General features: G+C 44.6%; 1 protein-coding gene across 2 annotated transcripts in view; it reads left to right on the forward strand.

Annotated features, from left to right (window-relative positions):
- Positions 1-15,149, forward strand: part of TBC1D19 (TBC1 domain family member 19) — a 321,596-nt gene that overhangs the window by 58,934 nt on the left and 247,513 nt on the right. For both annotated transcript variants that reach the window (XM_030192613.1, XM_030192614.1), the window contains exon 3: positions 4,025-4,070. In XM_030192613.1, coding sequence (XP_030048473.1) covers positions 4,025-4,070 — 46 coding nt within the window. The remainder of the gene's footprint in view (positions 1-4,024; positions 4,071-15,149) is intronic.

The following is a 15,149-nucleotide window of genomic DNA, read 5'->3' on the forward strand; positions in this document are numbered from 1 at the left end:
CCATGCTTTTGCAGAAGATGGCTGAAGTGAGGCTGAGCATGCAGTAGATAAATATGCTTCTCGTGCTTGGTTCTGTATTTCTGTTCACATTGCCTGCTGTAGAAGACAACTCAAGTGAGGCTGAGCATGCAATAGATAAATATGGTTTCCTTGTTCGTTTTTGTATTTTTGTTCACATTGCCTCTGTACAATTGCTGTATTGTGAAATACTGTATACAGATCTGTATTTGTGCTCAAATTGCCTGCTGTAGAAGACAAAACAGTCATTCTCTATACTGTACTTTACAATTTTTTTTATTGCTGATTAGCTTTAAACAATATTTTAAATACAGATCCCTTATGCCTGTTCTTTATGCATAAAGTATGTTTTCTGTGCATTTTTAAAGGGGTTACCATTGTTTTCTGTATTATCCAACTGTTCACTTATCCGACAAACGGCAGAAGTCCCATTTACGTCAGATAATTGAGACTGTACTGTATTGCATTTTAGAAAGGATTAGAAATTCTTCAAGGACAAGCAGGCCATATTCTCACATGTGGGTGACAAGCTATTATAGATTTAAGAGCAGTCAGTTGTCCCCCCTGTGCATGTGCGAGTGCCTTCCCGACCCCTACGAGAGCATGGGACCATCAGTCTCCGCAGTGAGGAGAGAATGCAATTGTCCTGCGCTCATCACAGTGTCTGGTTCATGAGCATTATTTTTTCGATTTTGTGCCTTCCCTTTGAGGTTTTTTACTCTGCTTTTTAATTTTATTTTCTTAGGAAAAGTTCCTCTGCCTTCCTATACAGTTTGTTTGATTTTCCCCACTTCTAAGTTTCCTTTATTTTTGGTGTTCTCCATTAGGCCTGAGATCTGGTCGGGCGTTTGTCCCTTGATTTATTATTATTATTTTTTTTTTCTGGTGCTTGCTCCATTTTTAGTCACCATTGAGCCATTTGATTTGGCCACATCTGTTTTTCCTTCCATGTCATTAAAGGGGTCCAGTGGCTTTAAGCGCTGTAGCTGGTACAATAGGACCATCTCAAAGATACTCATTCTTGGTGTCTTCAGTGTTTGGGGCCTGAACATAAAGAACCCAGCTGGCCAGAGAGGCTCAAAGGGAAAAACATATTTTTGGAAACCTTGGTGTTGGCATCAATGTCAGGAGTTGCATATCTTTCTGTAGGTGTGGTCTCCAGAATTGCACGCAGTACTCTAAATGGGGCCTCACCAGAGACTTTTTGCAAAGGCACTATCACCTCTTTTTTTTTTTTTTACTGCTGGTCATCCCTCTCCTTATGCACCCAAGCATCCTTCTGACTTTGACCGTTGCCTTTTCTACCTGTTTGGCCACTTTAAGGTTATCGGATACAATCACCCCCAAGTCTTACTCTTCTTCCATACACAGAAGCACTTCACCCCCTATATTGTACCAGTCCCTTGTAACCGAAGTACATGACCCCACATTTCTTAGCATTAAGTCTTAGTTGCCAATTATCGGACCATTCTTCAAGCTTTACTAGATCCTTCCTTATGTCAACCACACCAACTGTGGTGTCCACCCTATTACAGAGTTTGGTATCATCCACAGAGAGACAAACCTTACCAGACAGCCCTTCTGCAATATTGCTCACAAAGATGTTAGAGAGCTGGCCCGAGGACCGATCCCTGTGGCACTGATAACCTTGTAGTTGAGTGGCAAGATGATTACTGGGGTAGACTGTCCTTTGATGAACTATAGTCATCTACTATCTTTGCTCTAATTAAACTTAAATCTTGGACAGTCCAGTTGAAGATAAGGACAGTAAAAGGGGATATTTCAGAGGTCCCGATGCTCAAAAGTAAATGTGGGTTCTAGACAGTGCTTTTTTTGTAGAAAAAAAGGTGCAGGTACTCATTATGGGCGGGGTCACCACATATGGCTCCACCCCTATGATAGTCACACCCACATTAGCCACACCCCTTATACCAGCTATGGTGCATATAAACAGACATTGAAAATATTATACTAGTATAGGAGAACAAAATAACGTGATTTTTTTCATTATAAATAATTTCTGTAAGCTGTTACAGCTCCAGTATACCCAGTGCAAAATAAGACAGCAGATGTAAGTTCTCAAATTGGACATATTTCAAACACTAAAATGAAAATAAAATGATTTTTTTTTCTACCTTTGTTATCTGGTGACTTTGTTTTTCTGATCATGCTGGCCGAGTATCTGATTCTGCTGCTGCTGCTATCTGTCCTCTTAACTCCGTTTCCAGGGCTTCCTTTCCATTTATTTATTTACTTTCCTCCTTTCTTCTTCATTTCTTGCCCTATATCCATAAGTAAAAGCTGGGTCCTCCGCAGACTTGACTGTCCAGTGGATCCAGCTTCTGCCTATTTTCTCCATCCATGTGCAGTTTTTCTCCTCTCTTCCTTTCCCCTCATTTCATCTCCTTCATCTCTCTTCCTTCCCCTCTGTGTCCAGCAATTTCTCCTCTCTCCCTGAGCCCTGTCCTCCCATCCATATCCATCCATGCTCCTCTGTCCCCTCCATTCATCCCTATCCAGCAATTCCCCTCTCCCTGAGCCCTGTCCTCCCATCCATGCCCATCCATGCTCCTCTGTCCCCTGCCCCCTCCATTCATCCATATCCAGCAATTCCCCTCTCTCCCTGAGCTCTGCCATCCATGTCCAGATGGTCCTTTCTCCCTTGCCCTCCCGCTCCCATGTCCAACTGCCTGCCTGCCTGCCCTGGCGCCCTCTTCTCCCCCCAAGGATCCTTTTTCTTTTATTTTAAATTTACCTGACCTCCGAGTCCGATTGCATGGGCAGCAGCGTCACTGGAAGCGCTCCCCTCCCGAGTCCCGACGTCTCTAGCAGAAGCTTCCTGATTCGTGAGAATGAACGAATAAGGAAGCTTCTGCTAGAGACTTCGGGACTCGGGAGGGGAGCGCTTCCAGTGACGCTGCTGCCCATGCGGTCGGACTCGGACGGAGGTTAGGTAAATGTAAAATAAAATAAAAAGGATCCTTGGGGGGAGAAGAGGGCGCCAGAGTGAGCAGATAAGTGATGGTAAGCATGGCGCGGCGGCACCCTCCAGAGGTTGGCGCTCCCCTGCCATGCTTACCTTGCTTACCGTGTAGGAGCGGCCGGGCTCCAGCACACCACGCCCTTGGGGGACTGAGAGGAAGTGCAGGGCAAAAAAAAGGTGCCGGTACGCCGTACCGTTGTGTACCGGCACAAAAAAAGCACTGGTTCTAGAGTCCAGTAGCATCGTACTAGTGCCCGCATTTACCTGCTCAGAATGATCAGAGGGGTCTAGTGCAGCAAACAATGAGCATGCCAGGCCTTAGCGCAGATAGCATTCAAATGTATCAAACTCATGTAAATGAGGTCATTTTGTATTCACCTCACCCCATGCTCAGAGAAGAGCACCTAAAACAAAACTGCCTTACTGCTGTAAAAAATAACTCTAGGTTGGAGCAGGCATTAGAATGTTGGAAGAGAGGATTTCCCATGATTCTCATGTTTCTCCTGATTCTTTCTGCAAACTCTGCAGGTTTTGATTGATTTTGGAAGCAGAAGGAAGCCCATGCAAGCCCTTAAGTGCTGGTCATGAGAAACAGCAGACCCAAGTGAAAGCACATGTTGGTGCTTGTTTCCTGCATCTAAATTTGAAGTGTCCATGCTAAAAAAAAAATTAAAAACTCTTCTATTTAAGCCACAGAAAACAGATGCCAATGTGTGCTTCATGTTCAGATTTTACCAGGCGCATTCACACAGGAGCCGAGCTTGCAGTGGAACTCTGCGCAAGTGCCAAGCACAATCCTCTTGCGCCAAAGCACAATCCTCCCGCTGAACTCCATAATGCTCAACGCAATGAGCACGCTTATATTTGCATGCCATTAGCTTTGAGCATTAGGGCGATGTTCTCTGCTGTATTTTTAGGGCGCTGTTCAGAACATTGCCAGAGTTTTGAACATTGGGGCTTGAATTGGATCTTTTTTTTTTTTTTTTTGCTGTGTATTCTAATATATGTATATTTTTTTAACAGGGTGGGAAAAGAAACTACAGAATGCAGTTTATCGTGAATTGAATGTGTGAGTTATTTTTTATGTACTAATAGCTTTGGTAAATTTTGTGATTGTTTTTCACAGTAGTGGTCAATCTGTGAGTTATTGCTATTGTGCTCGGTTACACAAAGTGCCTTAACAATACGCATAAAAGGCTAACAGAATGGGCTATGATTAATTAAGAAAAATCTGGGTCAGACCAAATGTTCATCATCAAGTCCAGCATCCTGTCTCTAATAGGATCCAATCCAGGTCACAGGTACCTAACAGGATGTGAAGATGTAGATCCAGTCTTGCTCATACCTAGAGATAAGCAGCTAATAATGGTTTCTCTGTGAATGTGAACATGGCTAGTAATAGAACTGTAACCAATGGAAATAGCATGCTAACATGAAACAATATAATTTCTAATTTTCAAAATATTAGAAATGGTTTTTAATGTTACTTAAATGCTTTTAGGGAGTTGTTTTGTAATGCTTTTTAATGTGAGGATGCCACTTGTTAATATTACTTTTTTTTTTTTCTCCATTCAAGGCAGCCTGTAGCTAGGGAGCCCTCATAAGCAGTCTTGTTTGTACTTGGAGAAAGCAGTTACTTATCTATGTCTTGTTTGTCCTTGGACTCTTCCCCCCCCCCCCCCCCCCCCCCAATACACACACCTATGCTTTCATGGGAAAAGCAAGTTCAACTTACAGAAAAAGTGGCCCCCAACTGTATTGAACAGCCTTTTACTTGGTACACCTGTGGCAAGAATGGACAGCAGGGCTTTAGCACATATATTTAGGTTTGGGTAAGTTTGTTGATTCAGTTTCTACCTTAGAACTAGATCTTGGTAACTATGACTTTGTGAGGAATTGGTTAATTTTTGCTTCCAGGTCTGAATGGAAATTTTTCTTCTACAGTTCACTTGAGGATGAGGAGAATCCCATACTGTCAAAAATCAAATAACATCTCGAGAACTTTTCCTGATTAATTTTCTTTCTGGGAGGTTCTATAGTTTCAGTTAATATCAATTATCTGAAGTCTGGGATGAATCATGAGAATATTCAACACGTTTTTGTGCAGTTGAGAAGAATTTATTTGTGCCTTAGTCCATTTCAGTTCATCTATTACTGTTTGTAATTGAGTCATTGCATGTGGCAACTGTAAGAAATACATCTTTGAAGAGATATGAAAATCACTGCGTAACAGATTTTATTGTTAGACTTCATTGACTGGAAAAGAGTGGATGAGGAATTAACTTATTTCATGACTTAACTGTTTAATAAAAGCTTTAGCAGAGAGATATCAAACTGTTGCTGAAGGTCCTTTACTGAAGGTTTAGTCCCTTAATATCATCCACTTCAGAAATATAAATCAGTATAACTCTTTTTTGTCCTATGAAACATTTCAGCATGTAATATGTTCCATATCGTCTGCGCCATCCCATTCCCGACTAGTGGGTATACAGACTTCTACCAGCAGAGCAAGACTGAGAATTACTGACCAAACACACTGTATAAGGGACTGTGCAACCCTGATCCCTTCAGTATTTCTCAGTCTCCTTCAGAGTTAGGTGCTGTGTCTATCTGAGGGTGCGCCATGTTTGGCCTCTGTTGGTACATTTCTATTGTTTTTTCAGCAGGAACTTCACAGCAGAGTAAAACAGCTTTAATTAAAAAAAAAAAAAAAAAACCCCAAACAAACCCTAAAACCCCCAAAACAGACATTGTGAGTGCTGTTATCTTCCTCTTATTGGAGCACTTGGGGGTCTCGGCCTGCATGGTCCCAGCACTCTGGGAGTGCAAACTCCAGCCTCTGGGTCCCTCCCCCACCCTTTGTAGCCTTCTGTGCCTCTGCACCATCCCCCACGTTGCCAGGAGGGGTACCAGGGGTACCTTGAGTGCCGGTCCCAGGTTGAAAGAAACACCATGTTTTTTTTTTAAATTGCTAATTAAAAGGGAAAAAAGTCACAAGAAAACCAGTACCTTTTTTTTTGTCCAGGAGCAGCTCTGCTTCTGCTTCCTTGGACAGGGAGTGACAGTCCGGTGGTGGAAGACTGTTGCGGGGCACCGCTGCAGAGTTATGTTAGCACTGCAGGAAAATGTGCACCGCTGTGCAGTCTGTTCGGCACGCTGCTTGTTACCGGCCTTTGCCACTGCTGTTGTTGCAGGGAGAGATTCGCAGCTGGTACAGGATGGTTCTGCAGTCTGTGCCTGACAGAGGCCCTCCACAGCCACTGTTTTGGCAGGTACGTCTGCCATTTTGGCTCGGGGGTTGGGGTCACTCTTTCAATGAACCGCCGGTTCTCTCTTTCTCTCTAGGCATGATGTCCCGGTAGGCTGCACCCTGTTTTCACTTGAATTTGTTCTTCTGCTCCACCAGGCCTTTTGAATGAAGAGAGGCCTTCCTGTGCCACCTTCAGTGTCTGTTCAGGTGTCTCGGTCCCTGGAGGAGCCTTCTGAGAACACTGGGGTGGTGCCTGTGGCGAAGAGATCTCGGATTTCCTCTAGAGATGATTTAGATGAAATTCTTTTCCTGGGGTCTGAACACCTATAGGAAGTTCTTTTGGACAAAGAGAATCAGGATTCCTGGGATGGTGATCCTCTGGATGAGTCTTCAGAGGTTTCTCTGTGGGAAGATCCATCGGTAGTTCGCATTTTGCATTGCACTGAATTGCCCTGTCTTCTTTCAGATGACCAGCCTCAGGTTTCCAGAAACAGCATCCCTCTTTTGAAGGGTGTTCTCAAGCTTCCTCAGTCTTTTCCTTACCATGAAGATTTGAAGGAGTTGGTGGAGGCAGAATGGCAATCCTCAGATGCACCTTTGTGCATTGGTAGGGCCATGGCATGCATTTACCAACTCACTCTGGCTGAACTTGACGTCTTTAAAAATGCCCAAGGTGGATGCACTAATGACGGCTGTCACCAAGAGGACAGCGATTCCGGTGGAAGTTGGGGTGGCTCTGAAAGACCCTCAGGGTTGCTGGATGGAATCCCTGTTGGAGCGTTCTTTTGAGATCTCTGCCTTGGCGTTGTAGGCGGCCATTTATGGTGGTTACATTGCAAGGGCCTCTTTCCAGTGGACCAAGCGTTTTCCTTTTTGTCTGCTTCTGATTCTTTTCAGTCTTCTACTGAGGTTATCAACTTGGAGATGGGCACAGCATTCTTGGCAGGTACTTTGTATGATTTGACCTGGGCCTCTGCTAAGAATATAGCCTTGGTGGTCTTTGAACAGCTCTTCTTGTGGCTTTGGTATTGGTCCATGGACTTGGCTTCTAAGATCCACTTGAATCAGCTCCCATTCAAGGGTAAGTTGCTTGACCCTCTCTGCAAGAAGTTAGCGCTGGCTTAGGCATCAGACCACTGATGTGGCTTCCAAGTCTCATATGGCAGTCTGCCTTTTGGAAGTAATCTTGGGACTGGAGAAGATCTAGGGCAGTTGGGTAAGACCTGAGGGACTACCAAGTTTTGGAGATTGCCGGGGATGAGTCTAAGGAAGTGTTGCTGCTTCCACTACGACAAGCCACCTGGCTGCTTGTAGAATGAGCTCAGTTTCAACTCCAGGTCTACCTATGCCTGCTGCATCTCCCAATGGTGGCTTCTCAGTTCACTCCTTGGGCAGGACTCCTCTACGGGTTTCAGGAGTGGACCAAGATTGCCTCAGCTCAATGTGTATTAGTTTTTCTATCACACGGTTACAACCTGGGCTTCACTACATATGTTTCTTGGAGTCTACATCAAGCTCAAACGCTAATATCAGGCAGTTCTTGTCACCTTGCCAAGGTTTCTGCCATTAGGCACAGTCAAGTCTGTCCCCAGTTGCAATTAGGGGAATGGGAAGTTCCCTTTGCTTTGCAGTTCCAACCAGGGAGCTTACTTCCAGCTGAGTTTGGATGTCATAAGAGTCTAGGGTGTTCAACTTTTCATAATGGGAACCTTGCAATGTGAATAGTTCAGTCTGGTGGGGAGAGTTTCTTGCCTTCCTGGAGCTCTAGGAAACATTGAGAGACCTTAGCGAATTATGACCATGTCATTCTGCTTTTCCACATTACCAAAGACATTTTTTCAAGGTCATGGTGGTAGTGGCAGCTTTCCTTTGCGTGGATGAATTGCAGGTTCATCCATACCTTGTGACTGGCTGATTTGCGGCTCTCTCTATTAAGAGCAAATTTCATCCAAGATTCCTACCCTTCTTCAGACCTTAGGATTGATAATCAATGTCACCAAGTCAGTAGTTTACAGCACAAGTCTTGGCTTATCAAGGAGTGATGCTCCTTATAGGCTTGGGGAGTCCTTTCGTCCTTTTGCCCTTTGGCAACAGGTGCTAACCCAAGTTAGGTTCTGCTTTCCCTACCTGGTCCAGGGCAATGGAAATATGTTCAAGTTATAGGCACAAGGGTCTCTTTCTTGCACATCCCCCCCATGGGCCTGATTCCTTATCAGAGTACAGGGGTTCCTTTTCTGCTTTGGTCCCCATCTCTGTGGTTCCCTTCAAGCCAGCTTAGTCTCAATGGGTAATTTCAACACAGCCTTCTGCTGAAATTTCAGAAGTTCTCTCTCTCTGGAGGTGGGCTATATGTAGCTTGTAGGCTGCTAGGGTGTGCTGTAGTTGGCGGCAGCAGATTTCGGATCCCTTTCAGAAGGCAGACAGTCGACTGCCTCACTTGCCAGATGTGGCGTCGAGGCTGGCTTAGTTGACAGTTTTCTTCTATGACTTGTTTTGGGCGTTGAATATGCAGGCGTTTTTGGCGGTCACGGCCTGTCGTTTGATGTGGTTGTGCTGTTGGTCGGCAGATGCAGCTTCTAACTACGGCTGGTTCAGTTCCATTTTCAGGACAAGCTATTGTTTGAGGATTCAGTGAAGTTGGCGGAAGATCTGGGTGACTCATAAACTTGGTGTCTTCCAGAGGACATGTCTACACATTCCTTTCGGGCAGGTCAGGCTCATCTTTAGGACACCAGGACTATTGTCCAGGGCAGCCTAGTTTTCTTCAGCGATCCAGTCCAGGCAGGGTCTCAGAACTCCAGACTTCATCCGTTCGAGATCCTCTAGATTTCTACTGAAGGGGTGATGGGGTACACAGTCCTGTCTTTTCTGCATATGGTGGTTTCTGCCTTCCATCCCATTACACCGTTGTCTCTTCCCAGTTCTTGGACATTCACCATATACTCCTATACTATTTAGAAGTGACCAGTAAGTTCTGTTGGTCAAATCTTTGCTTCATGTTTTGCTCGGGACCTTAGGAAGGTAATGCAATTTCCAAAGCCATGCTGGCTCACCATTTTTAGATTGGCAGATGCGAGTGTAGTGGTTTTGATGTCAGGGGGAACAGATCTTTTGTAAAACAGGCATTGTTGTGAAGCTGAAGGGCTGATCCACAAAGGCACCATTTTATTCAAAATCCATTTAGGGAAGCAGCCACTCTCCTTGCACCCCAGCTAACTATGACTCTGCATAGCGGAGAAATATCTGGGGTGACCCACTGAGCAGTGACTTCTTACATAGCCTCCTGCACTGCCTAAGGTTTTGATGCAGTGGTGGTAGGATCAGAAGCAGACATATTCAGAACCAGGAGAGCCTTAGGTATATAGGAAGGCGGCAACTCCTTACGAAACACTCACACTGCAGTGGGATCTTTAGATTCCTGACCTACTGAGCAGAAATGCCTCCTGGCATATCCTCATGTTGTCTTCTGGCTGGTCACAAGAAAGGGAATCTGGTTTCGAGAGCTGCGGTGTTCGTTGGCTGAGAGAGACAATTTCTTCAGCTGGCCTCTGTATGGGACAATCTCTCCCATTGTGGGTGGCAACGCTTTCTTTCACATCGCAGTTGACTTCCTTTTCCGAGTCCCATTTTGGCTTCGTTCCAGCATGCTGAGGTTGTAGTACCCTGCCCCACTTGAGGACTGACTTGGTACATCCCACAAGTCTCTGGATTGATCTGTGGAATTCTATGAAAGGTAAAATTAGTCCTTACCTGATAATTTTCTTTCCATTAGTCCCAACAGATCAATCCAGAGGCCCGCCCTTTGTTGTTCTGGGTTGAGTGTTTTCTTCTAGTTGCCTCGGTTTCATCAGATTCCTTCATTTGATTTTTGGCTACAAGAAAAAAAAGCAAAATAAATCAAAACATAAAGAAAACCTTCTGTTGTTACCCTCCCGCAGGAGCAATTGAGGAGCTTACATAGGCTTTATACAGGCAGGAGAAGACTTTACTGTTAGATGTCCTCATAATACTGAGACCATACTTGCTGCACTAATGCATGACATACATTCTGCCTCTGACTATGGTGATATTTCTCTAGTCATCTCATTAGATCTCATGGCAGCATTCAATTTGGTTAATAATGGTAGAGGTCTGTAGAATGGTGAGTGGAGTGGAATGGAGGATTCTGGAGACACCCTGAGGCAGTTGAAGGGAAGCAAATTTTATGCTCTTAACATCCAGTCACCATGAGGGCCAGCGACCAGAGGTTAGGATGCAGAAGAGACCCTTTATTCTGTGTGATGAGAATCGGAAAACGGTCCAGTCTCTTCAGCTTTTTAGAAGTTAACTCCAGAAGAAGAGGGAAATAGATCTGCCTTGGCCAGTAGGGTGCAATAAGGATTGTGGTCTCTTTATCCTGCTTGAGTTTCAGCAGAGTCTTTCATATTAGAGGGGCTAGAGGATATGCATACAGGAGACCCTCCCCTCAGTCGAGGAGGAAGGCACCCAACACTAGTCCGCCATGTGACCTGAACCTAGAGCAGAACTGAGGGACCTTGTTAAGGTGAATGGTAAAAAAAATCCACCGAGAGGGCGTCCCACTCTCAGAAGATCTTCCAGCAACCTCCATGTTGAGGGACCACTCATGTGGTTGCTTTACCCTGCACAGCCTGTTTGTCATATCGTATGACTCCCTGCCACATAAGAATAGCCATACTGGGTCAGACCAATAGTCCATCTAACCCAGCTATCCTGATTCCAACAGTGGGCAATCCAGGTCACAAGTACCTTCCAGAAACCCAATTAGTAGCAACATTCCATGCTACCAATCCCAGGGCAAACAGGGACTTCCCCATGTGCATCTCAATAACAGACTATGAACTTTTCCTCCAGGAACTTGTCCAAACCTTTTATAAACCCAGATACGCTAACCGCTGTTACCACATCCACTGGCAGCGAGTTCCAGAGCTTAACTATTCTTTGAGTGAAAAAATATTTCCTCCTATTTGTTTTAAAAGTATGTCCATGTAACTTCGTTGAGTGTCCCTTAGTCAAGGGGTTCAGTGGCAATTTTAGTAGCTGGAACCAGTGATCTGAGTCCCAAACCAGGAATCAATTACTGCAGATCTTCATCTGTTCACTATATTTTCAGTTTTAAACTAAATATTCCTATATATTCATCTTAAATAAGCAAATACTCTTCAACCACATTTGCTCTTTGTAATTTAAATGCTGTTCTAAATCACCACCCTCTCACCCCGCTTGCACTGAATCTATTACATGCCATTAGCTACCCTCAATTGAATGTTTATATTTCCACCAATGCTGTACTAAAGACGCCTCATCTCTATTGTGTAAAATTTTGGATTTATACTCATTCGACCAAATCTTAACTGGTCTTATACTGTGACCAACATAAACCTTGTCACATGGACATTAAATAATGTAAACAATATTACATAAGAGCATGTAGTAGAAAATCGTGCAGTAATTGTCTTTCGTGTCTGTGGATCAGTCCAACTAGGGCCTTGCATCGTTTTATGACACCATTGACATGACTGAAAACTTGAATTCTGAGGAGAATCTTCGTGAGTAATCCTCTTATGTACTGTTTAAGCAAATCACCAATAGTACGTCCTCTTCATAAAGCAGTTATAAGGTGATCATCAAAACTCGGATGTAACTGTAACACATGCCAGTGGTTTTGAATAGAATGTATTAACTGTAACAAAAATTTTAAAAAATGGAAGTACACATGTTAGTCTATCTGCAGACTGGGGACGTTGATATTATAACAACAGATCTCTCTGCATATTTAGCTTTTAAATAAGCTTTTTTTAAATAACACATTGGGGATATCCTCGCTGTACAAATCTCTCCCGAAGAGTACTTGTTTGTATTTTAAATTCCTGCTCAGTAGAGCATATTCAACAGATCCTTAAAAATTGACTGATGGGCAGGCTAGCTTTAAGATTGGGTGAAAACTATGAATCTTCAAATAATTATTCTAATTCATTTGCTTCTTATACAAATGGTCTCAAAATGATTGTTCTGCTTCATTATATGTAAATCCAAAAAATCAAGAACAAAAAAATATATTTTGATTCAAACTTCAGATTTTGATCTAATTGAGTCATCCAAGTTACAAACTATAACAATTGATCTTCTGTTCCAGACCATATAAAAGATATATTGTCTAAATAACGTTTCCATGTTTTTAATATATTGAAATTGATCTGAATTTGAAGAGACCTTAATATATGGATCAGATCAAATTCAGTAGATTAATATATGTACTTCCATATTCTAGAATTTCAGGACAGTTAATATATTCTATTCGTAACCATTTGTCACAGCAAGTGAGCCCCTGAGCTGATCCAGGAGACCAGCAGTCAACAAGCCCAGTGCTTCACCTGCAGCGACCACTGTTCACCAGCGGTTGAGCCCCTGGGTTCTGGCGGCCAACAGGACTTGGAGAGGATCTGGGCACTGAAGGGACAGCAGGAGAAGACTGACTGTAGGCGGAGACTACAGGCCGAGCAGGCAGTGACAGGCAGAAATGAGAATCTGGGCTATAGGCAACAGATAGAAGACAATATCAGGCTCAGGGTCAAGGCAGGCAGCAAGCAGAAAATGGGATCAGGTTCCAGCTCAGGGTCAAGGCAGACAGCAAGCAGAGGCCAGTATCAGGCTCAGGGTCAAGGCAGGCAGCAAGCAGAAGACAGTATCTGGTTCTGGCTCAGGGTCAAGGCAGGCTGCAAGCAGAGGCCAGTGTCAGGTTCCGGCTCAGGGTCAAGGCAGACAGCAAGCATAAGACAGTATCGGGTTCCGACTCAGGGTCAAGGCAGGCAGCAAGCAGAGGACAGTATCAGGCTCAGGGTCAAGGCAGGCAGCAAGCAGAAGACAGTATTGGGTTCCGGCTCAGGGTCAAAGCAGGCAGCAAGCAGAAGACAGTATCACGTTCCTTAGGGTCAAGTCAGGCAGCAAGCAGAAGACAGTATCAGGTTCAGGCAAAATGTCAGAACGGGCATCGGGCAAAAGAAAAGTATAATCGCACCTGAGCACTCCAAACAAGGTTGCAGGTGAGGCCCCGAACTGAGGACTGACCCTCCGTAAAAGGAGAAGGCATCTGATGTCAGGCTGACGTCGGGGAAGGCAGAGCCCCGGAAGGAAGCCAAAACCACGTCTAAGGGGAGGAGCCACGATTGCCGGCTGAAGAGAACAGCAGCACCCGAGAGGGGAGGAGCCTATCATGCATACCGGCTGCCGAGAAAACCATCAGCAACAAAGAAACCCATGAGAAGGTGGCACACACCGGTGGCAGAGGAAACTCAGCAGGAAGGAGGCGGTTAAGAATTCCTGTTTCTCCCACGCCCTCCACAGTGCTGTGACAGTACCTCATGCCTAAGAGCCCCCCCTCCCGATTCGGCCTTGGTTTCGAAGGGTAGCGGGAGTGGAATTCTCGGATTAAATCTGGAGCATGAATGTTAGTTGCTGGTTCCCAGGAGTTATCTTCTGGACCGAAGTGCTTACAGGACAGCAGATAGTAAATGTGACTTGCGTGTCACTTTTAATCCAGGATCTCTGCTACCTCATATTCTGGGTATGGGTTGAAGGATGGGTTGAACCAGCTCAGGATGCCACTTAGAGGATATGAAAAGCTTCAAGAGAGAAACATGGCAAGCATTATGTATCTTCAGGTTAGAGGGTAAGCGTAATCAATAAGTGACAGCTCCCACACGGGACCGTAAAGAAATTGGTCCAATGAACCAAGGGGCAAATTTACAGGAAGTCAGACGTAATTGCATGTATTTTGTAACTGAGCCAGACGTTTTGTGCTAGTTGGAAAACAGGTGCCACTTGTCATCTTTGATTGGCAAGATATTTGTTTCGGGCCAAGGTCTGCTGGAGATGGATTTGGACCTTGTTCTAGATGTTCCGAATATCCTGGATGGTCCGATGAACAGCTGGAGGTTTCAAGGTTTCAGGGATCGGTAGCGGTAGTCGAGGATGTAGACCATATACAAAATAGAAAGGAGACATTCGAGAGTATTCTTGGAAATTATTGATGTAGGCGAATTCTGCCCATGGAAGAAGAGAAGCCCAATCATCTTGTCGATTGTTAACGTACATCCGAAGGAAGCTCTTGAGGGTTTGGTTTACCCATTCTACTTGACTATCCGTCTGGCAGTGGTAAGCTGAAGAAAAGTGGGTGGTGATGCCTGATGTGGAACATAGAGATCTCCAGAATCGTGAAGTAAATTGAGGACCTCGATCACTCAGGATTTGCAGCAGAAATCTGTGGAGACGGAATATATGTTGGACAAAGGCTTGGGCCAATGTCGCTGCAGAGGGGAGAGACGGCATTGGTATAAAATGGGCCATCTTGGAAAGACGATCAATAACCACCCAGATAACAGTATTACCTTTGGGATAATATTCATTGAGAGCTCCTGCCATGGAATTTGGGGAACAGGTAGTGGTTGAAGAAGTCCCCAAGGTCTGGTGTGAGGACCTTATTTCAGGCACAGGTAGGGCAAATGCTGACAAATTGTTGTATGTCCTGTGTCATGCTTGGCCACAAATAGTGTCTCAAGATAAGGTGCAAGGTTTTGCAAAATCTTGGATGTCCAGGCAGACGTGATGAATGCCCCCATCAATAGCCTGTCTGAACCTGGGTGGCACTAGAGCAGCTCTAGGTGAAGGAGAAATACCAGTCATGGCTACAATACAAGTAGGATTTAACATGGGTTGGGGCTTGTTAGGTTCCTCGGGAGGTTCGAAGGCTCTGGATAAAGCATCCGACTGGATATTCTTTTCAGCTGGTCTGAAGGTCAGCTGAAAGTTGAAACAGGCAAAAAACAAGGACCACCGAGTCTGTTGAGGGCTCAAAGGCTTAGCGTTTTGTAAATATAGAAG

The sequence above is a fragment of the Microcaecilia unicolor genome, chromosome 2 (genome assembly GCF_901765095.1).
Source record: "Microcaecilia unicolor chromosome 2, aMicUni1.1, whole genome shotgun sequence".
NCBI lineage: Eukaryota > Metazoa > Chordata > Amphibia > Gymnophiona > Siphonopidae > Microcaecilia > Microcaecilia unicolor.